Raw genomic sequence first — 23,734 nt, forward strand, 5'->3', positions numbered from 1 at the left:
TTTGTTAGACAATTTGCATGCATTGCTTAATAGTTTGTAAGCTCAAACTTTTGTTTCTTCAGTCATTTCATCTTTCACCTGCCACATGAGAATGCAAGTAATGTGACATTGATTTTACATGTGAAGTCATGCAAAACATATTTCTATATTAGCAATGTTGCAAAAGAAAACATACACACACATACACAAAACAAGAAAAAATAAAGTGAAAAGAGTATGTTTCAATCTATACTTAGAGTTCATCAGTTCTCTCTCTGGAAGTGATTAGCATTTTTCATCATGAATCCTTTGGAATTGTCTTCTATCATTGTCTTGATCAGAATAACTAAGTCTTTCACAGTTGATCACCATTATAAATATTGCTGTTCTTATGTAGAATGGTCTCCTGGTTCTGCTCACTTCACTTTGCACTAGTTCATATAAGGCTTCTCAAGTTTTTCTGAAACCATCCCACTTGTCAGTTCTCGTACTACAATAGCATTCCATTGCAATCATATATCACAACTTATTCAGCCATTCCTCAATTGATGGGAATCCCCCTAAATTTCAAATTTTTTGCCACCACAAAAAGAGCTACTACATTTTTTTTTTTTTTACAAATAGGTCCCTTTCCTATTTCTTTGAGCTCTTTGGGATATAGACCCAGTGAGTGGTGTTGCTGGGTCAAAGGGTGTGCACAATTTTATAGCCCTTTGGGAATAGTTCTAGACTGTTCTCCAGAATGGTTGGACCAGTTCATAGGGAATTCTTTGATATTTCAAAACTGTCTTTTCTGTGGTATAAAGTAATATAACAGAATATAATTGTATTGTAAGAAATGAGAGGAATGGATTCAGAGAAACCTGGTAAGACTCACATGAACTGAAGCAAAGTGAAAAGAGCAGTGACAGCTAGGTGGCGCAGTGAGTAGAGCACCGGCCCTGGAGTCAGGAGGACCTGAGTTCAAATCCGACCTCAGACACTTGACACAGGTACTAGCTGTGTGACCTTGAGCAAGTCACTTAACCCCAATTGCCCTGCCAAAAAAAGCAAAAAAAAAAAAAGGCAGAACAAGGAGAACAATTTATACAATGGCTACAGTAAATATAAAGGAAACAAGCCCTGATATAATGCCTACTATGAGCTAGGCACTGGGCTAAGTGCTTTACAAATATTATTTCATCTGATCCTCACAACTAGGGGCTCTTATCATTCCCATTTTACTCTTGAGAAAACAGAGGCAAACAGAGGTTTTAGTGACTTGCCCAGGGTCACATAGCTAGGAAGTATCTGAGGCTAGATTAGAACTCCAGGCCCAACTCTCTATCCACTGAGCCACCCGCTACCTCTAAAATAGAATGTAAGTGTAAAGAAAAACAGTTTTGAGTGACCAATTATTAGAAGACTAATAATGACGCTTCCCACCACTTGACAAAGAGTTGGTGGAAGAGATGTGAATGAGACATAACTTTCTAAACACACGTGAATTTGTTTTGCTTGATTTATACCCATGTTTCACAAAGGAGGGCTTCTCTTTGGGGAGAAGGGGTGGGCAGTGTTAGTGATGCACCAAAAAAAAAAAAGAAAGAAATGAGAATTAATGAAACATTAAAAAAATATGCAAAAGACAACAGAAGGAAGCTCATAAGGTGATGATATAGTTATTTTATTACTATTTTTTAAACTTTAAAAAATCTTTAAAAAAACCATATTGCATATAATAAAGTTCACAGTTCCATAGCTAAAAATAAGCAAGCTAGCCAACTCTGGGGTGAGCTGAGACAGTGAGCTCTGAGAAAAATAAGTTCCCCTCTTCATCATTTTCTTTGTACCTCCTCCAGAGGGCAACAAAAGAGAGAAGGGAATTCCTCTTCTCACTCTATTAGAAATGGTGCCTTCAGTAAAAGCACATTACCGTAGGAGATCCCACTACTTCAGAGTGCAAACAGAAGAAGTCCAGTTGGGGAGTTGGGCTGGGCAGCTAGAGCAGCTGAGAGTCTAGCTCCTGGATGGATCCTGGTGCTCAGGAGACAGATCTCAAAGCTTAAGACCCATGCTGGTCATAAATGGTAGGCTCTAGTTCTTTTGAAGAGTACAGAGCAGTGGCCTAGGTCAGAATTTCAGCTGAGCTTGAAACTGGAGGCAGTGATGGCTACAAGCAGGCAATGAAGCAGCATACAGTGCAGACTAAGACCAAGGCTAGTGGGGGCATTTCAAGGACATCGGTGGCCCAACAGCACTGCACTACTGGAGACATTAGTTGCCCCTGTCCCATGCTCCTGTGTGACGGACAGAGCTAATAAACTTGAACTCCGGTGTTTCCATAATGTCCCACCTCTGTAGTTTGAAGCCTGTTTTTTATTAAGTGCACAAGTACATGATTTACTTTTTTAAGAATTTTCTAACTCCAAGTGCTCTCCTTCCTAATTCTGAAGAATACAAATGAATGAATATTGCTTGCTACATAATACCACCCCAGGGGATCTGACCTGCAAGTGGAATTGGGAGGAAGAGGGCAGTCAGGGCCTGGGGTATATATATAGTATATAATATAGTATATTATAAATGTATATATATATGATAGTATATAGTATATATTTAGTATATTATACTTTGTGGAATCAATTGGGACTTATCTTGGGTTTGCATTTGTAGGAACCCACTGAAAAGAATCTCAAAATCTCCCTCTTAGACGCTCTAGTTACAGGAATCCACTGGAGAAGAATCAGTATTTTTCTCTCTTTTTTTTTAGGCTTTAGTCAGTTTTTGATGTCTTTCCTTTACAAGCCAGACCAGTTGCTCTGAGAAAATTTAAACTGAGTCCCATAGGACTTTCATCCCTGGAATTCCAGTCCTGTGGTCACCTCAGTTGTTTGATGCATCTAGGCCCAGCTCCAGTCAAGCTTTACTTTACCCTATGGCCGTGTTGTCACCATTTGACATGCTGCCATGCACATCCCCTCCCCCACTTCCAATTCTGAAACCATATTCAAATCAACTCTGTTATTACTCCTGGTAAAAGTGTGTCAATCTATTTCCTTATGGCTCTGCTCACCCACCCTGCTTTCCAATTCAACATATCACCGCTCATATGTGCTGTCTTGTCTATTAGAATGTAAGCTCCTTGAAGAAAGGGAAGAAAATTCCTGTCTTTTTGTATTTGTATCTTCAACACAGTGCTTGGTATACAGTGCACACTTAATTTATGCCTTTTCATTTATTCGTTATTACATACTGAAATTTGTCTTATTGCGTTTATTACAAGTACAGAAGCTGATACGCGAAGTATGCATGTTGCACTCCTAGAATTACTAGTGCCTAGAAATACACCTAGAACTTCTTGTGGCACTCACTCATATTAATTTATTTTTTAATAAATTTTTAAGCAGATATGCACAGCCTGCCCTGTTGTGGCATCAGTCCAGATAGTTTGTCTGAGATTCTTATGGGCTGCAGTTCCTTAAGATAAGATTTACCTGATGGCCTAAAAACCCCAAATAATGAGCTCTAAGTGCTTAATCCCTTTTATGAAGCCCCAACCAATTTTGGAACTTTTTTGAGTTTGATTTCTTTTTCTTTTCTTTTTTTTTGGAGGGGGGCGGGGTGGCACAAGTTTGATTTCTTCTTAATCCAGGCTGCTGTCCTCCTACAGGGTTAAGTTTAGACCTCCTTTGGGAATGCCCTATAGTTTTGCAGGGATCCACTGAAGAAATTTTACAATAACATCTCTCAGATTAAAAAAAAAAATGGATTCCTAACCAAGTGACAAATTTATTTAACAAACTTCAGAAAGATCTTAGGAAGTTGGCTGCTGGAAAACTCATTTCTCTTTTCTTGGGACATCTGAATAGGCTTTAGTTAGTTATAATAATAGATTTTATTTTATCTTTTAGGCATCTACTTTATCTTTTTTCACAATCCCAGTCAATTAAAATGTCAAAAGGATACTAAGTGTCCTAAAATAAAAAGCTTTCTTCAGCTATAAACTAAAATAACAAAGATAAGGTAATACCTGTTGTTCATAATAAAGAACAATTCCAAAAGGCAAGTTTATTAAAATTTAACACCTTTGAGACTATTCCCTCTGTGGCAAAATAGAAGTAATCAATAATACCTGTAGTATCTACCTCCCAGGGCTACCACAAGGGTCCAATGAGATAATGCTTGTCGAGAGCTTTAATTTAATTTAATAACTGCTCAAGAGTGAATCAAAAGAGCTCTGAGAAAAGTCAGTCTTCACTTTTTCTTTCAGAGTGCAAAGAGGAGATCTTTCTCCAAGCAAAATGTCTTACAGTAGTAGGAGCATGTGGGTGTAGGAGAGAAGACGCTGTGCCCAGCAGAGTATAAGAGCAAACAAGGAGCAAGGAGCAGCGTGTCCATGCATCCATCAGACTGACAGCTGAGCGTAAAGCTGAAGACACAGGAAACTGCAGACAAGCAGTAGAGACACCAGACATATCAAAAAAAAAAAAAAAAAAGCCTTTCCTACAGTTCACTATCTTGACATTTGGGCCTTGGAAAATATACACCCTGGCAGCCTTGCCCCCCTTTTCTTGCCCTGTGAGACATCAATGAAATTGTAGTGTTATTTACGTATACATGTTATCATATAAGATATAATTATGTATATTCTATATAAGGGTCTTTTATACCCCTTTAGCTTCTTCTCCCAGAACCCCATTCCTTTCATTTAATTTCCTTTGCCCCAAATTGTATCTTCTCCAATTGTTCTTCGTCAGCTCCCCCTCGTCCGTGGCTTTGGGGGTTCATATTCCTAACTCCATAAAGGTTGTTTAATGTACTTGGAAGACTAATTAAACCATTCTCTCTGCCTTTTTCCCGCCTCTTTCCTTTTGTCCAGTCGCCTGCTCAGCTTTTTCCATCACTGATGTAAAGGAATCATCGAATTGGAGAGCTCAAAGGGACCTCAGTGACCCTCCAGTCTAACGCATATGCAAAAGAAAACCCGCTCCCATATAACAAGGTCTAGGAAGTGTGATGAAGGCGCAGGAGCTGGGAGGCTCAGCCCACACCCCCTTGGGGCCACACAAAAAAGCAAGCTAGCCAGCTCTGGATATTTTTTTTTTTTTTGGAGAACTATTTAAAGAGATGAAGATGTGCCTGTGCATGTGCCCAGGCATACGAAATGAAGAAGGGTACAGAAATAAACAGTGCTTTGGGAAGAACTGAAAGTACATGGAGGGTTTAGAACAATGCCTAGTCTTAACGAATGCTGATTGCCTCCACCACCCCCACGCCCCACGCCTCGCCATCACCCCGCCCCCCCCCCCAAAACCTCGCCATAAAAAAAAAAAAGACATGGAGCCTGATTCTTCATGATTATACTGGCACAAAAAGTGTCTTTGGGCTTTGCAAAACAGGTGGCGTGACAGCTTTGCCTGCCTAGGCAAATAAAATGGCCTCATTTTCTTCATCTTTAAAAAGGAGTTGGGCATCACGCTGAGATCTGTTTTAGCTTTAAATTGTGCAATTGTGGAACCCCAGAGCAAGCCCTCCGAGTACATCTTAGTTATACTCAGGATACCACACCACACTCTAGGAGGCGCCCTGGAAGAACCACATTGCCCAGCGGCTCCGCCCCCTCAACAGATCGCCCGCGCTATGCACGTTGGGAACTGTAGTTTTCTGTTCGTGTGGCAAGCCCAGGCCCAAGAGGCCGGGGACTCGCTTTCCCAGCTTGGCGCGCGGCCCCAGGTGCCGTCTGGGTGATCAGGAACCGGGAAAAATGGCGGTCCCTCTGCGACGTTGAGGCCGCGTTGAGCGGTTCAGCTCCGGTGTGGTGAGTCCCGGGCTCCCTGGGAACAAGGACGAAATGGGGCCTCCGAGGCCCCCAACCCCCGGGGAATCAGGAACGGGAGTGGGGCTCGCGGAGGCGCCCTGGGGATACAGGAAGCTCAGGAGGGCGGGGACGTGGTGCATCCTGTGGACCTTCCGTGGGGATACTCTGACTACCTGCCTGCAGCCTCGGGGAGGTCCTCCGGACGGGCGGCAGGCGGTGGGGGCCTCTTCCGCCTCTGACGCGCGCTGGGCCCTGCAGGACCGGGAACTGCTCGGAAAAGGGCTCTTCGGGAGCCCCTGGGACATTGATCGCCCACCCCAAGCCGGCCCGGCCGGGGCCCTACCCTCAGCCCTAGAGCCGGCTGGCGTTTATACGACGCCTGCGTGCTGAGCCAGAGCACTCTGCTAGGCACGGGGGTGGGAGTGGGGAGGAGAGGGAAGCCGAGAAACTTGGGGGGGAAGGGGATGTCAAAAGTTCAGAGCAGAAAAGACCTCCCTCTTCTTGGAGCTTGTAGTCTAATAGAGGCAGTGGCCCATAGCACAAATGACTAATCCTGGATAAGTGCCTAAGAAGCCCAAGTGTGGAAAAGACATTTCCCAGTTACATCTGGAAAGACTTAAGGAAGACACGTTTTACTTTTCCAGCTTCAGAAAGTATGAGTGGATTGTTATAAGGGATGACTGGGAAGCCGGAGAAGGTGAAAATTTAAAACAAAAGATATAAGTAAAAATCTAATACAAAAGCATTAACCTTAATAATAATTTTAATCAATAAAGGTGAGGTTAAAAGGTTAATAAAGGTGAGGATGATGCCCGGCATAGGGAAGAGTATGGCAAAAAAACCAAAACAAAACCCAAAACATAACTTAAAAGCCTCCATAAGGGATGCCAAATCGGCCAATTTGACAGGAGCAGGGAGTATGGGATCCTAGAAAGGTTGAAGAAAGTGTTAAGTACTGGGCTGAGGAGTTTGAACATTATTTGGTAGGTTTAAATAGGGAACCTTTGAAAGATTTTGGCCCGAGGAATGACATGACAAGGAAAGTCAGTTTGGGAGCAACATGAAGGACGAATACAAAAAAAGTGAGAGTAAAGGTAGGAAGACTTGCCATTGCAAAGCCTAGGACAGTGGTCTCCAAACTTTTTCCATTTCGCACTCGTCAGTAGATAATTCTGGAGGTGTGTCTTTATTTTAAAATGAAATCACAGATCCAGTATCCTATTTGTAAATTATTACTGTTGTATACCTCTCATGACATGTATTACATATCAGTACATCATATACGTATTCATAATAAAACAGGCGCAAAGGTGGAAATTTTAAAAGAATGACATAAACATTATTAATGATACAAAAAAAGCTTTTAAGTAACATTTTTAGTGACCAAATTGTGATGTTCCTCATTATTTTTTAAAATCTTGGTTTAACACTGATTTTTGGTTGAAGGTTTTGTTCTAAGTTCAGTGTATTTTAATATTTGCTTTTAATGACTGTCACAGCTAGAAAAGAAGCTTCATAAGACATAGAGATCCACATGGAAGAAGGATATCATTGGCTATGCTTAGGCTGAATCAAAGTATACATTTTTCAGTCCCTTCCACCACCATGCAAACATTTTTGTTGAAATTTGTCCTGTAGATTTCCATCCAACTTTACATAGTGGTCACTTCTTGCAAGGAGTTATCCTCAGCTCATTTTCCCTTACCCCATGTTTGTATTTTTTAGCAAGTGCATTTTCTTGCTGAAGCACTGAAACTCTTCACTTGGAAGATTTTTAAATAGGTTAGAAAATTTGGTTTTCAAGTTTCTTTGTTTTTAAGGTATGCAAACATGAGAGTTTTTATAGGTAGAAAACCTACAAAATTTATGGGTTTTTAAAAAATATATATTTTATTGTGACAGCTTTATACAATCATTAGCTAATATCAATCTCTAAATGTGTATCAAGTACCTACTATGTACCAGGAGCTGTTGTGGGCCTTGAAAATACAAATACAAAGAGTGAAACAATCTGTGCTTGCAAGGAAGTTCTGTCGGGGAGACAATAAGTACATATAAGACTATGCAAAAGAAAATAAATACAAAGTAGTTCAAGACAGTTTGGGAGGGAGAATACTAGCAGTTGGTATCAGGAAAGACTTCATACTTCATACTTGAAGAGAACCAATGACATCATGACGTTGGGGTAAAGGTACAGTGTGTTTGTGGCAGTCTTGGAAGACTTTACCACAGGTCAGGCACAAATAGTTCATTTGAACATTTGGGATGGAGATATCTCTGGATTTGTGCATCTCATGTTTCCTTTATGTTACTGTGATTCTGCTTTGCTCATAGAGCACAGTGTCTTTGATTAGGGTGGGATGCCAGCATCTCCCATGTCCCACAATTGATAGTAAAGTTTTTCAGAGAGACCTAGAGAGTGTCTTTGTACTTCTTCTGACCTCTGTGTGAGCATTTGTCTTGCTTAAGTTCTCCATAAAATGGTCTCTTAGGTAAACGTACATTTGGCATTCGGGCATTTGGAGTCGGAATGCTTGGCAGTTCAGCTTGAGAAAGGACCTCGTTGTCTAGTACTTTATCTTGCCAGGTAATCTTCAGCGTTTTCCTAAAGAGGAGAGGGATTCTCTCTACTCTTTTGAAGGAACATGAAGTGACCATAAGGAGAATGCATTCCAGGGACAGCCAGTGCAAAGGCTTGGAGATGAAAAGTGGAACGTCGCATTTGTGAAACAGAAAGCCAATTTGACTGAATCTCACAGTGCAAGAGGAGGGGGCCTAATGTATAGTGAGGCAGGAAACATAGCTTGAGACAGTGTTGTGAAAGGCTTTAAAAACTAAATAGAGAAATTTATATTTAATTCTAGAGGCAGGGAAGCCACTGGAGTTGATTGAGTAGAGGAGTGACATGTTTCGATCTATGCTTAAGGACATCACTTTGGCAGCGGTGTTTAGGATGTACTGAACTGGAGAGCAGCTTGAGACAGCAAGATCAATCAGGAGGCCATCTAAGTGAGATATGATTAGGATCTGAACTAAGGTGGTAACTGTGAATACAGATAACAAAGTCTGGTGTGAGATGTGGTGGAGGAATATGTGGTGAGGAGAGTTATCCAGGATAATTCCCAAAATTATGAACCTGGGAGACTGGAAGAATGGTGGTGCCTTTGACAGAAATAGGGAAGTTTGGAAGAGGGATAGGTTTTGGGGAAAAGATAATAAGTTCTCTTTTGGTCATGTTGAATTTCAATCATTTTTTAATTTAATATTTTATTTTCCCCCAATTATAGGTAAAAAAAATTTTCAACATTTATTTTAAAAGATAAGTTCCAAATTCTCTCCCTCCTTCCCCATTGAGAAGGCAGTCAATCAATTTGACATAGGTTATACATGTGTAATCATGCGAAACATATTTCTATATTAGTCATGTTGTAAAAGAAAATATAGACCAAAATAAAAAACCAAGAAAAATAAAGTTTTAAAAGTATGCTTCGATTTGTAATCAGACTCCATCAGTTCTTTCTCTGGGGATCGATAGCATTTTTCTTCATAAGTCTTTCAGAGCCACTGTATTGCTGAGAATAGCTAAGTCATTCATAGCTGATCATCTTACAGTACTGCTGTTACTGTGTACAGTGTTCTGGTGCTCTTCATTTCGCTTTGCATCAGTCTCTCCAGGTTTTTCTGAGAGCATCTAGCTCATCATTTCTTATAATACTATTCCATCACAATCATATACTACAGATTGTTCAGTCATTCCCCCATTGATGGGCATCCCTTCAATTTCCAGTTCTTTGCCATCAGAAAAGAGCTGCTATAAATATTTGGGCATAGTTCCAAATTTCTCTACGTAATGGCTGAGTTGGTTCACAACTCCACCAACAGTACATTAGTGTCTCAATTTTCCTATACTCCAATATTTTGATCATTCTCTTTTTCTGTCCTAGGTATACCTAGGCATGAGGTAGTACCTTAGTATTGTTTTAATTTGCATTTCTCCAATCAATAGTGATTTAGAGCATTTTTTTAATATGGCTATAGATAGCTTTGATTACTTTATCTGAAAACTTCGTGTTTTTTTATCATTTATCGATTGGGGAATGGTACTTATTTGTATATATTTGACTCATTTCTCTATATATTTGAGAGATGAGGCCTTTATCAAAGAAACTTACTTCAAAAAATTTTTCACAGTTATAATTGCTAACTGTACTTCCCACTATCCTATTTCCCATGTTTATTCTTTTCTCTCTCTCCTTTTACCATGTCCTTCCTCAAAAGTTTTGCTTCTGACTGTTGCCTCCCCCCAATCCACCCACCCTTCTATGAGCACCCTCTCCCTCTTATCCCCTTCCCCTCCTACTTACTTGTAGGGTTAGATAGATTTCTGTACCCAATTGAATGTGTATGTTATTCCTTCTTTGAGTCAATTCACGCTTTCATTTTTCATATGATTAGTTACTCCAGTGGATCATTTTGTATACTCCACTTTGGAGACTGCTGATCTAGGCATCAGGTGACAATGAGTGCTAATATTTAACTAGAGTATTTGTAATAGAAGTAGGGAAGAGAGGACAGATGTGAGAGTTATTAGAAAAGTAGAATCAACAATACTTGGTAATTATATGAAAATTATATGAAAAATGAAAGCGAGGAAAGAATCAAGGAATCAGTGTAACTCAGGAACGTTTATTGAGCGCACTTATGGTTCTGGAGAAAGCAGTCTAAAAGCTCTGCTTGGTCAGTGAGCAGCTCCCCTGATTTATGCACAAGCACTGTGCGGACAGAGGTAGTTATCACCGTGAAGGGCTCAGATACTTTGAGTGTCCGGCTTCATCAGGGAAGGGATTGCCACAGCCCTTGTGCCTCCACTACTTGGCCCTGTGGGGCAAAAGCTACTTCAAACAGGGAGAAAACCTGATAGACCAGTACTTCCTCAAGAACTTTCCTTGGGGCTACATAGTTATGGTATCATAGATCTAGATTTGGAAGGGACCTTAAAGGGCACTCTAATCCAACTCCTTCATTTTTACAAGTGTTGGTGTATAAAATGGGACAGTCACCAACTTACTTCCGTATAGTGTTAACAGGTCTAGTGACATAGACCATTATAGAGTATTCATGATTTTCTCTTCTTGCCCATATACATTTATTGACACAGCCAGTCCCCTCCTGCACTTTGAATGTACGATATAAAATGAGACTGAAAAGTTTTGTGGTCAGAAGTTAGAGAACCAATGATCTGGACTTGTAGAGGATGAAAGCCCAGTTTATGAGTGCTTGAAGTGGGTTTGATGGACCAAGTGGCATTTGGAAACACTGAGCCACAGTGAGTAAAAGTGTCAATGTTGTTCTCTTTAGGTTGGGACTTTAGAGTACCCCAGGCAGAAGGGGGAACAGAATCACTTTTGCTCAGCCCTTCGATGAGACAAGGTAATGCAGACAGGATGGCAGTTGAACCAGGTTGTGAGATCTGGTTGGCCCTAATAGCAGTATTACTTTCTAAGTCTCAGGTCCTTGGGAGAGTGAGATCTGTTTGAGTATAAGAAATAGGACCCCAGGACTTCTTCCTTGTTCCTGCATGGTACTGTTTTCTTAGTCTGATTGAAGGTGAGTTGTAGTATCCAAAACCAGGTTTCTTTTGAGATCAACAGCCTTGTGAATTGTTATTCCAAACCTCTAAGTTTTTCTTTAGATTTTGGAAGCTGGGTGGTAGGGTTAAGTGCTGGGCTTGGAATCAGAAAGACTGAGTTCAAAACCTGCCTTCTAGCTATGAGACCCTGTGCAAGTTATTTAACCTCTCTCAGGCCTAATTTTTTTTATCTCCAAAATGGAAATAAAATGTAACATTTACTTCACAGGGTTGTCACAAGCATCAAATGAGAGAGAGAGTGTGTGTGCGTATATCTCTTTATAAACCGTAAAGCATTAAATGTTAACTATTATTATTTACTTTTTCCTCCCAAGCATCCTCTCTGGACCTTAGACATGTTATTCAGGTCCAGATAGGGCTAGCTGACGTAGCATTGTACTTAGACGGCCAATTTGAGATGTTTTTGTGGTTCAGTAGTACCCTGTTTCCTCACCACCACTCGTTGTCCATCAACAGATGGCAGGAGAGCTGACTGATAAGAAGGACCGTGATACATCACCTTCGAAGGAAGAGAGGAAAAGGTCACGGTCCCCTGATAGAGAGAGGGAGAGGGATAGAGATCGAAAGTCTTCCCCTTCCAAAGATCGGAAGCGTCACAGGTCAAGGGACAGACGACGAGGAGGCAGCCATTCTCGTTCACGTTCCAGGTCCAAGTCCACAGAAAGGTAAATGTTTCTGGTGTGGGGGAAAGAACTGGAGATTCTAACTCATGCCCACTCTAGCCCTTGGGGTGGCTCCCATGACTCCACATTGCATTTGTCAAAGAGTTAGGCCTGGGATAAGCACAACAGGCAGTCAGCTAGGCTGTGGCAAAAAGGGGTGGGAGAGTGAGGCTGGAAATAGAGGACCTTTTGTAACATTTTTTATAAATGCAAATTTTAAGGCTAGAAAACTTGGTTGTTTCAGAGGCCCACAGGTAATGTTATTTTGTGTTAAGTTTAGTTAGTTATATATATTAAAATGTGGAAAGTAACACCAGTGAGAATTTAATTCAGTTGAATTCAATAAACATTAAGTACCTGCTATGTACAAGGCACTGTACCAAATAGTCAGAATATAAAAATGACATGGTCTCTGTCCTAAGGCAGTTTAGATAGAGAATTCTCTGTTTGGTGCAGCACACTGCAAATGTTTCTGTAAATCATATTTTGTTGCTGTCTACTTTGTGTGTTAGGCATCCGGGGTGGGAAATACTGAGAAAGAACTGCAGGTTTCAGTGAAATGTAAAGACTACGGACCAAGCACTCATTGATACAGCACTACAAAGCACACTCATCTCAGTAGCATGGCCGATGATTTTACAGCCATTAAAAGCAAAGAAAGTGTTGTAATTATTATTAAAGGTATATAAGTAACTAATTTTGTTGTGCTACTCTTGTTACAACTCTAAAATAGAGATGAACCACTCTTTTAAGAGGTAAAATTGTGTTCGTAATTGTGCCCAAAGTGCATATATGCCTTGACCCAGTTCTCTTTCCATATCCTGGGTCATTTGTAGTTATTACCATTATCAATCAGCTGTTGTTTGTCACTTGGCAACTTCCTTCTCCCTCAGTATAACAGATCTACACGACTTGAGATCTCATTCATGACATCCTTAAGAGCCCTGTCTCCCAGTTTGAGAAACATTTCTTTAGGGTGATAATGAAGGAAAATATTGCTTGAGGTAAAGGAAAAGAGAGGGGAAAAAGGAGATTCTTATGGTTGAAGTGGGAATGACATAAATGATTCCTTAAATTTGTTGTCTTTCAGGGAAAGGCGACATAAAGATCGAGATCGGGACAAGGATAGGGAGCGAAACAAGAAGGACCGGGACAAGGATGGACACAGACGAGATAAGGACCGTAAACGATCCAGGTATCTGAGAAATAGGAAAAGGTCTGCGTATGAACTCACCTGGCCCTTTGCATCTGCATGATGAATGGCCCTGAGTCCATATAAAAGTAAATTTAAATTATTGGCACATAACCTCTCTTCTTTCTTTGCAGGGGTGGGGTACTGTGAGAATGGAACGTTTCCTATATTGTTAGACTTGGTTGATGTATTTGGTTGAATTGCTTTTTTATTCTTTCTCTTTTCTTTGTAATAAGAGATGGCTTACCGGGTAAGGGAGTGGGGAGGAGTAGATTCAGAAATGAAGGTAATATAAAAATATGAATTAGCAGTAAAACCATATAAAAATCAATGAAGCATTTAACCCCATGGGGTGACTTTGTTCACATGTTCCTTTTTATTAAAAAGGCATTTGAAATTATGCAGTGGCTGCTACTAAGCTCCACTAATTTAATCTTTTGCTATATCTGGGACTGCTTCTACTTTTGACCTTCTTGGGGTATATGCCTTGTATTGAGATCTCTGGGTCAAAGGTGATGGACATTTTATTCACTTTCTTTGCATAATTCCCAATTGCTTTCCAAAATGGTTGGACCAATTTGCAGTTCCACCAATAACATGTTAGTGTACCTGTCTCTCTACAGCATCTCTGACCTTGACTTTTTCCATCATTTATTGTTATTGCCAGTTTGTTGGATGTGAGGTAAAACCTCAGTTGTGTTTTTTAATATTTCTCTATTAGGAATTTGGGGTAGTTTCACATGGTTGTTAATAATGGATGTGAGATGAAACCCCAACAACTTGGGGTAGTGTTTCATATGATTGTTGATAGTTTGAAATTCTCCTTTTGAGACTATTTGTATTCATATCCTTTCACCATTTATCTGTTGGAAAATGATTCTTGGTCTTATGTATTTGTGTTAGTTTCCTAGAGATCTTGGATATCTGATGCTTATCAGAGATATTTGATGTAAGCTTTTTATTTTCCCAATCCATGATTTCCCTTTTATCCCAGTTGCATTGATTGTGTCCATTCAAAAGCTTTTCAAATTCATATAATCAAAATTACCTCTTTTATTTTAAAAGTTCTATCCCTTGTTTGGTTAAGAATTCTCCTAGCCAGAGTCATTGTGAAAGTTACCTGATCTTATTTTATTCTAATTGTTTTTATAGTTTGACCTTTGATAGTCAGGTCCAGCATCCATTTTAAACTTATTATGGTTTATATACAAGATACTCGTCTAAATCTGATTTCCACCAAATTGCTTTCTCTGAACAGTACATGTCAAATACAGTGTTCTTCCCCAAGTATTTTTATATTCCTAGGGTTATCAAACACCATTATTAGATTTTTATTTTTTTAAATTCTTATATAGCCTTTGACTTGCCTTTGACTTTAGGTATAATTTTAGGGGAAAAAAGTACAAGTCTATTAATTGCCCAGTTTTGTTATTGTAATGGTTTAGTGCCTCAATTTATTCACAAGTGAATAAGAAATAAGACTGTTTCAGCATCTTCTTCAAAGTTCTGACAAGCCCTAAGTATATGAGATAAATTGAAGAATGTTATATTTTTTTAAAAATGCTGATATTTTGGAGGTTATTTCAAATTTCTTCATACCTTAACCTCAGGAGAAAAAGGATGAGGCTAGAAGAAGAGGGAATATTTGTTAATAAATGGGAAAGAGACTGTAAGGGCTGTTGTGTGGGATCTAAGAAGTCATTTATGTTAATTTTGGATCATTTACAGATAAGTAAGATTTTTTGTCATGCCTACAACCAATTTGGAGAAAATAGCTTTGACGTTTGTAAAGGCCAATTGAAGACTTATTTCACCATATTGGCTTAGCGGAGGAAATTAAAGTAAAATAGAGAACAGAGATTCAGTCCCTGCTCAGCTGTAGACAAGGCATGTTTGCCATGATTCCTTAAGAGGTGGTTGATTAGCAGATCTTGTCTCATTCAGCTTTTCTGTCATACTCCGGAGCTCAGTCTGAGCTTGCATAAATAAAGGGCCCGAGACAAAGCAGTAACATGGGATTTTTCTCTTCCCCTCCTCTTGAAGCTTATCCCCTGGCCGAGGAAAAGACTCTAAATCCCGGAAGGACAGAGATTCCAAGAAGGATGAAGAAGATGACCAGGGGGAAAAGAAGCCAAAAGTAAGGGAATGGACAGATTCCTTTACTTTACTTACTGCCTGCGTTTCCTAGTGACTGATAGTCTTCAGAGAAAGGAGAGTTTTATGTGCCAGTAATAGGTACCCTTTATGTCTGCAGGCCCAGCCCTTATCTCTGGAGGAACTTCTGGCCAAGAAGAAGGCTGAAGAGGAAGCTGAGGCCAAGGTAAGAATTTAAATATTTGGATTATTTCTCCCTGGAGGTCCTGGTGCCTAGAACTCTGGGTTTAGCCCCTTCCTTTCTCTGCATTGGTTAGATATTTTGTATCTTCATTGACTGTGCTAATCATTTGTACAGCCCAAGTTCCTCTCTAAAGCAGAAAGAGAGGCTGAAGCCCTCAAACGGCGGCAGCAAGAAGTAGAAGAGAGGCAAAAGTTGATCGAGGAGGAGAGAAAGAAAAGGAAACACTTCCAAGACCTGGGCAGGAAGATGCTGGGTGAGTGCGCTTCTAGGTGAAACTGTGGATTGGATGACAGGGAGACTAGGAAGGAGAGAAACTTCTGGGGTCTTGATACACGGACAAGATGAAATAATAGATTTGCCTTGAAGCAAAATTCTCCTTATACCAGGACTGTATTTTCTTTCTTTTTTTCACTGGTTACTGTGCTTATTCCCCCATTCATTTCCTTCTCTTCTGCTAACGCTTCCTTTGTTTTCTTCTGGTCTACAGAAGACCCTCAAGAGCGGGAACGCCGAGAACGAAGGGAAAGAATGGAGAGAGAAACGAACGGCAATGAAGATGAGGAAGGGAGGCAGAAGATCCGTGAGGAGAAGGACAAGAGCAAGGAGCTGCATGCCATTAAGGTATCTACGTGACCTCACCGACCTCTCACTAAGAAAGTGAAAAAGGCCGGTGGAACCCAAGCCTCACAGGCAGGGCTCTGTCTTCCTGGGCAGGAACGCTACCTGGGCGGTGTGAAGAAGAGGCGTCGTACGAGGCACCTCAATGACAGGAAGTTTGTCTTTGAGTGGGATGCCTCTGAGGACACATCCATAGACTACAACCCGTTGTGAGTGGCTTTGGTGCTTGTACAGGAAGACACCCCTATAAACGGGAGCGGGAATGAGAATAAATCAGAACTAAACAGGAGAACTGAGTGACTGGAAATAGTGTTCCTTACCCTGATCTCCTGGAAAATAGAGCCCCTGGTCAGGAAGCAGAGCTGAGGCTCGTCGCTCTTCTACGTTCCTGACTCGTCAGCTGAACACCCACTTTTCCTATCCTTTTCCTTTCCAACTCCCAGGTACAAGGAAAGGCACCAGGTGCAGTTGTTAGGCCGAGGCTTTATTGCTGGCATTGACCTGAAGCAGCAGAAACGGGAACAGTCACGTTTCTACGGAGACCTGATGGAGAAACGACGCACTCTGGAAGAGAAAGAGCAGGAAGAGTAAGTGACCCGAGCTGAGAGTGGTGGTGTGAAATATAATGCTCCCCAGAAATGAGTGTGAGAGTCCTGATTCTTCTCCCAGGGCACGACTTCGAAAACTTCGGAAGAAAGAAGCTAAGCAGCGCTGGGATGACAGGCACTGGTCACAGAAAAAGCTGGATGAGATGACAGACAGAGATTGGCGCATCTTCCGGGAAGACTACAGCATTACCACCAAGGGTGGTAAGATCCCCAATCCCATCCGCTCCTGGAAAGACTCTTCACTACCCCCACACATTTTGGAGGTCATTGACAAGTGTGGCTATAAGGTGAGTGGAGCCAGGGAGGTCCTGTGTGGCAGTTACAAGAACTCAGCCTCTTCCCTACCTGCTGTCTCTTCTGACTTAAGTGGGCATTCTTCTTCAAAAAGCTTTGGCCTGTTGGTATTTCTGTTTATTTCCTGCGTCTCTTTACCTTACAACCTCACTCGGTGAGTGTATCCCCCGCTTCAGTACCATCCCTGGTAGAATGATCCTGTGTGGACTTACTGATCTTTCCTTGCTTCTCTGTAGGAACCAACACCCATCCAGCGACAGGCAATTCCTATTGGACTACAGAATCGTGACATCATTGGTGTGGCTGAGACTGGCAGTGGCAAGACAGCAGCCTTCCTTATCCCCCTGCTGGTCTGGATCACCACCCTTCCCAAAATTGACAGGTGACTCCTGATGGAGTGGGTGAAGCTGGGTGGAAGGGAGCAGAGGCAACAAATGAACTCTCTGAATTCTTTTTTCTGCCTCTTCAGTGAGTAGGCCTCTCTGTAAACGTGGGTCCATTTTGGGGGTTCTCCACTGCCAAAGATCTTAAATGAGGTCCAGAGCAAAGGAATAGGACTGCAGACAGGATCACAGAATATAGGATTTTATAGCTGGAAAGGGACTTTAAAAGTAATCTAGTCCAACCCCTTATTCTACTGACAAGGACACTGAGGCCCAGAGAGGTTAAGTAGATTATCCAGGGTCACATAACTAGTGAGAAAAAGAACTGTCACTAGAATCTCGTTTTTCTAACTCCTAGTCCAAGACTGTTCACTACCGCTCAGACATGGTGAAAGGAGCTGGGACTCAGAATGTAGAGGGATGGTTTAATAATTGTTTTCTAGTTTGTGAAGAGAGATCACACAGAGGAAGGTGAACAGCTAATTTTTATTTCTCTTAATGTCTGAACGAGACTTAAAGTACTTAGTTTAAACATTAGGAAGAATTTTTTGGCTGCACATGGTGTGAAATAGTTGATGAGTAGAATTTCAGTATCTTGTTCCAATGCCCTCAAGAATAGGAAGGACATTCTTCCTAGGCTAGGGTTAGGCCTGTCTTGCCCAGAGACAAATGAGAAATTAGAAGGAGTTAGAGAGCCCTGCTAGTCTACAGTATGACCCTTAATCCCCTTACTCTCCAGCTTCCCTTAAGGATGATTGTACCTCCTTAAGGCCTGCCTACTGAACAGGAAGAAGAGAAGTGGTGTATTAGAGGAAGAACTGAGGTTGATGAAAATGGGGTGGTTTCATTTGTCACAGGATTGAAGAGTCGGACCAGGGCCCCTATGCAATTATCTTGGCTCCTACCCGTGAGTTGGCCCAGCAGATTGAAGAGGAGACTATCAAGTTTGGGAAACCCTTAGGTATCCGTACCGTGGCTGTCATTGGTGGCATCTCCCGAGAGGACCAGGGATTCAGACTACGAATGGGCTGTGAGGTTTGTTTGTTTGGCCAACAAGTCAACCCTCTGGTTCAGGGGAATCTCCATTGTAGGAGACTTTGGTTCTGGTTTGAGAGCTCCTTCTGTGGGTATTTAGTGGAATTAAGAGTAATATGGCTTATCTGGCTAATTGACAACTATATATACCTCTAAACTCACTCTGGGAATAAGTTTGCAAGTCCGAAATATGGTTCTCCTCCCGGAGTTGGAGAGGGAAGCAGGAAGCATCTCTTCAGAAGAATTAGGGTAGTAGGTCCAGCCCTTCTGCCTTTAGTTGCCTACCTCCATCACTCTCTTTATAGAATTCCACCTTCATATGTCCTTTCTCCTTAGAAAGTTCCCTTGGATATTATCTCTGCTCACCCTCCTTACTGATTTAGTCCATTCTTTCTTGGAACAATCCAAGGTGGTCTTAGGGCAGCATAATTTTTGGCCAGTTTGCACTACCAGACATAGTCGGGGCTGAAATGCCATCAGGGTGTTACAAATGTCCCAGGGTTGATGTGCTGTTCCTCGGGGGAAACTAAGCAGGAAGGAGAAGAAAAGAATGTCTTCTTGCAGATTGTCATCGCCACCCCTGGAAGACTGATTGATGTGCTTGAGAACCGCTACCTGGTGCTGAGCCGCTGCACCTATGTGGTCCTGGATGAAGCCGACAGGATGATTGACATGGGCTTTGAGCCAGATGTGCAGAAGATCCTTGAGCACATGCCTGTCAGCAACCAGAAGCCAGATACAGATGAGGCCGAGGATCCGGAGAAGATGTTGGCAAACTTTGAGTCAGGCAAGCATAAGTACCGCCAGGTAAGGCTGGATCTCTGGACAGGGCTCGAGGGTTGGGCATGCTCCAAGAACCTGCTCATCCTGAGGGTACTTTTTTTACTGAAGTTGGCAGCAGAGAATACTATTAACCAGGCATGACGCTGTGGTGGTGAGGACATGATTAGGCAATGGCTTAGGAGAATAGGGCATTTAATTCAGACCTTACAAGAGTTTTTCACAGTGTCTAGCAAATAAGACTCCGTCATTACCATTATCCTGAAAGTCAGAGTCCCGTGAAAGCCCTGTACTCTTTAAATGAGATCTTAAAAGGACTTTAAATAACATTATGGTTTTCCTTTTTTTTTTCCCTACCATTTTAAGGCATAAATTTCATGTTAAAGCTTATCTTCATACATAGCACTTTACGTCCTACATCCTCGGTTAAACTATCAGGTGGGAGTGAAAGGATAAGGGATTGAGATGGTAGTCTTTTGTTCCAACAGACAGTCATGTTTACAGCCACCATGCCTCCAGCAGTGGAACGTTTGGCTCGTAGCTACCTGCGGCGTCCGGCTGTGGTGTACATTGGCTCTGCAGGCAAGCCCCATGAGCGTGTGGAGCAGAAAGTGTTCCTCATGTCAGAGTCAGAGAAAAGGTACAAAGGGCAGTCTGACTAGGGGTAAGATGGAATGGGAAGGGACTCTAAGATAACCTCTCATCTGAGTCAGGGCATAGATACCAGAGCTGGTTTGGGGGGTAGAGTATTGATGGGAAGCAGAGTGAGGAGGGGACTTGGATGATAAATTTTAAGACTCAAAATGTTAAATTGGGGTTGCTTACTCTGCTCTGCTATTTTTCCTTTGGCAGCTATTAGTGCCAGGCAGTCTTGGGGAGCCTGTATTGGGGTAAAGTAGGTCATTCCATTGCAGGCAACTTTCCTGTGGTTCTGGGTGTCCAGTCAGTGGGTTGGAGAGCTCATTTGCAGCCTCCTGCCTTTTACTAATCTTTCTCTTCTTAACCCAGGAAAAAACTCTTAGCAATATTGGAGCAAGGCTTCGACCCACCCATCATCATCTTCGTCAACCAAAAGAAAGGCTGCGATGTGCTGGCCAAGTCCCTAGAAAAAATGGGGGTGAGTGTTGGGGGAAGAAAGAAGCCTAGACTAATGGGCAATGGCCACAAGCTATGGGATTCTTTTCTAACCCTTTTCTGCCCCTTTTCAGAATCCTGGAAGCCAAGGACAGTATGATGGGAATGATCTTAGGGTCAAGGGAAAGCCAGGTCAGCCTAGCAGTGACAACCACAGCAGTCTGTGGTTGAGTCCCACTCAGATTTAAAGGGGCTAGGAAAGGTTCTTCTCTGTCAGAAGTCTGGAGATGCAAAGTAGAACAGGCCTCTAAAAAGCCTAGAGCTGGGGTGGGGTTAAGGCATACAGTCTGTGCTCCTTTTCTCCAGTGGTGGGTATTGAGTGTATTCCTTCCACTGAACTCTTAACCTTCACCAAAGCAGTCAGTCCTGTATAGCCCCCTTGCTCTTCCCATCCCCTGTCCTAACTGATCTCATTGTCTTCCTGTCTGCTTTTCTTCCTGTATTTACCCCGTTCAACCCTACCACTCCTCATCCTCTCCTCTCTTCTACCTATTCTGATTTTACTCGTCTCAGTCATTCTTTCTCACAGCATACCCCCTAGAATACTGAAGTATTCTCTTCACTTCTATTGCTCTTTCCTCCAAGTCAGTGTCTCTTTTCCTGATCCCTTCAGCAATTCTTCTGTCCTTTTCTGAATGCAGTACTCTCTCCTGACCTTATTTCTCTCTCCACAGTACAATGCTTGCACACTCCATGGTGGAAAGGGGCAAGAGCAGCGTGAGTTTGCCCTCTCCAATCTCAAAGCTGGTGCAAAGGACATACTGGTGGCCACAGATGTGGCTGGTCGTGGTATCGATATTCAAGATGTATCTATGGTCGTCAACTATGACATGGCCAAAAATATTGAAGGTAAGGAGTGTGCCATGACAATCTCCCAAGCCCATCATTCTCATTTGGCCGCTACTTTCATGTCTAATACTCAGTATCAAAAGGCACCACACCCGGGAGATCCTTATCCAGCTTTTCCTGCTGAGACCCAGCTTTGCCCCTCACCCTGGGAAAACCTTCAGCCCTTTCTCTAACCTTATCTTTCTTTCACGTCCCAGTAATCTGTGCCCCTGTCCACTGGGGAAAAATATAATGTCCCTCGGATGTTGGGGGAAAGAGTGGGGCAAAGGTAATGGGATGTGGAAACAAAGTCTTAAGTTGCAGCCCCTGGGGCAGTCCTAGCCAGGCAGTCTCAAGGTGCCCTGGAGGACGTAGATGTAGGAAGAACTTGTAACTAGGAGGTTAGAGTCTGCAGATACTTCTTAGCCGAGAGATAAATATTAGTGAAATGAACATATACCTAATTACAAGCTTCTCTCCAACTCTTCAGATTATATCCACCGTATTGGACGTACAGGGAGAGCAGGCAAGAGTGGTGTTGCCATCACCTTTCTCACCAAGGAGGACTCTGCTGTTTTCTATGAGCTAAAGCAGGCCATACTAGAAAGCCCTGTGTCATCCTGTCCCCCAGAGCTGGCCAACCATCCTGATGCTCAGCACAAGCCAGGCACCATCCTCACCAAGAAACGTCGGGAGGAGACCATCTTTGCCTAACCCCACAGCCCTTTCCCTGGGTGTCAGATGCTCTGTGGCTTCCTGCTGCTTTTTCTTTGGGCCTTTACATCTGTTTTTTTCAGCTTCCTACTGAGTGATGGGGGCTGATGGAAGCATTTAGACCATCCTGCCTAATCCCTTGGACAAGTTCCAAGCCCAGGATTAGGACTGTAAGGGGAGGTAAGAGGTGGGGGTTAAAGCAGGAGTAAAGTAAACAGCTGCAAACTCTGGCCTCACCATACCCATCTGTGGTCTCTCCTAGGGTAGTAGAGACTTCCCTCTGGCTCTCAGTTGGGCGTTGGGTTGTCATTTTCCCCCAGACTGAACAGGCCCCTGGGTGCCTGGATGGAACCTTCTTTGGCACAGTCTTCTGATTGCACTAGCCACAGCAGCGTTGCCTGGAGTGATCTGGGGGTACTGAAACCACGAAGGCTCTTTGACATTGGCAGCTTTCCTTCATGGTCACTTTGATCACCTTTTCCCATTTGGCTTATAAAGCAAGTCAAGAGCATTTGACCTGTGTATAGCTGCTGTGCCAGGGAGAAAATGTTCTGCATACTCAGCCACTCCTGGCCCAAGGGGAGTATTTTTTTTTAAACAAATATTGTGGGGTCAGAGTAGGACTGGCTGTCTGAATCTCAATTACTAGCTGTGAACAGTTCTGTTTTCTATTCTCTGAGATGAAAATTTGTATGTTCTGGGAATAAATATATAAACATTATGTATGTATTTAGTCAGTTTCATGTGCTAGCTCACCTCCTGGACGTTGCCTGACATTTTGAAGACAGAAACAAAAGAAAAACCTAGTTTCTAGATATATGTGGGAATAGTATGGGAGAGCAGGGCTCATTTTTACTAAATTCATTTGGGGGTAGAAACTTTGGGCCAATGCAGATCCAAAAGGCTTGGAAGAAAGGTTGGGAAAAAGAACTGATATTGGAACCCAGGGAAGACACGCACCAGACAGACTTAGGAGCATTCTGTGTTTGCGTGGGGGTGCTTTTGTGAGGTTAGCAGCAGGATAGCAGTGAAAGTCCTGCCCTTATTTCCATGATTAAACTGAATGTCCAGCAGGGAGCTTTGCAAGGTAAGGGGGCAGCCGGCTTGTTGGAGTGTTTCTGAAATGTGGGGATGGTTGATAGCTCAGGTAAGAGTACAGTTGTGTCCAACACTGTCCTTTTAGCCTCAGGTCCTTCATAGTTACCTAGAGTTCACGGCCCACAGGGAAAGATTGTGCAAGCTCTAGTGGAAGCAGGGGCAGGACTGCCTTTCCTGGGCAGTAGTGAATTCCATGTACTTGGAACCAGACCTGGGCCGGTGCCAGCAGCTCAGGGGACAATGATAGTTTATAACTGAGAGCCTAAGCTAAACACTTGGTACCACACTCCCTCCCCATGACAACTTCACTCACTGTTACTAAAGGACCCTGGCCCATCAGAAAGGGCTAGACAGACTCCCGGAGGAAATGGAGTCGTGACTAAGGGAATACTTTATCTAGTCACAAAAATCTCAGTGCTAAACTGGCTTTGAAAATTGTCTAACCCAGCTATCACATTTTGAGGCCCAGACAGATGAAATTATTTGATTTTGAGTTACCGGTATTGTTAGGACAAGAATCCTGATCCATTACACTTTCCATTATGCTGCTCAGAACCTAAGTTAGAAAGGGAGGTGGAAGGGGACCAGGCTATCTATGGCCTGGGGATCCTGAATCCCTGA

General features: G+C 42.4%; 1 protein-coding gene across 2 annotated transcripts; it reads left to right on the forward strand.

Moving 5' to 3' along the window:
• The first annotated feature begins 5,692 nt into the window (after positions 1-5,692).
• Positions 5,693-22,740, forward strand: DDX23 (DEAD-box helicase 23). 2 transcript variants are annotated; one of them, XM_036761155.1, is made up of 17 exons: positions 5,693-5,779; positions 11,886-12,094; positions 13,182-13,286; positions 15,327-15,420; positions 15,538-15,603; positions 15,736-15,874; positions 16,109-16,242; positions 16,336-16,448; positions 16,683-16,826; positions 16,909-17,134; positions 17,378-17,523; positions 18,382-18,559; positions 19,124-19,366; positions 19,828-19,979; positions 20,348-20,456; positions 21,148-21,322; positions 21,792-22,740. In XM_036761155.1, the coding sequence occupies exons 2-17, from the start codon at positions 11,886-11,888 to the stop codon at positions 22,013-22,015; spliced, it is 2,457 nt and encodes an 818-aa protein (XP_036617050.1). In that variant the 5' UTR covers positions 5,693-5,779; the 3' UTR covers positions 22,016-22,740. The 2 variants fall into 2 exon arrangements, with proteins under 2 accessions (XP_036617050.1, XP_036617051.1); XM_036761156.1 differs by lacking the exon at positions 5,693-5,779 and adding an exon at positions 11,138-11,209.
• Positions 22,741-23,734: the final 994 nt, after the last annotated feature.

Source organism: Trichosurus vulpecula, chromosome 5, assembly GCF_011100635.1.
Source record: "Trichosurus vulpecula isolate mTriVul1 chromosome 5, mTriVul1.pri, whole genome shotgun sequence".
Taxonomy (NCBI): domain Eukaryota; kingdom Metazoa; phylum Chordata; class Mammalia; order Diprotodontia; family Phalangeridae; genus Trichosurus; species Trichosurus vulpecula.

Bases quoted from the DNA above. Each gene is read 5' to 3' on its own strand.
- DDX23 (XM_036761155.1), top strand. From the start codon at position 11,886: ATGGCAGGAGAGCTGACTGATAAGAAGGACCGTGATACATCACCTTCG. The intron at 16,449-16,682 runs GTGAGTGGCTTT...TCCAACTCCCAG, and splicing joins TCCATAGACTACAACCCGTT to GTACAAGGAAAGGCACCAGG. The intron at 20,457-21,147 runs GTGAGTGTTGGG...CTCTCTCCACAG, and splicing joins AGTCCCTAGAAAAAATGGGG to TACAATGCTTGCACACTCCA.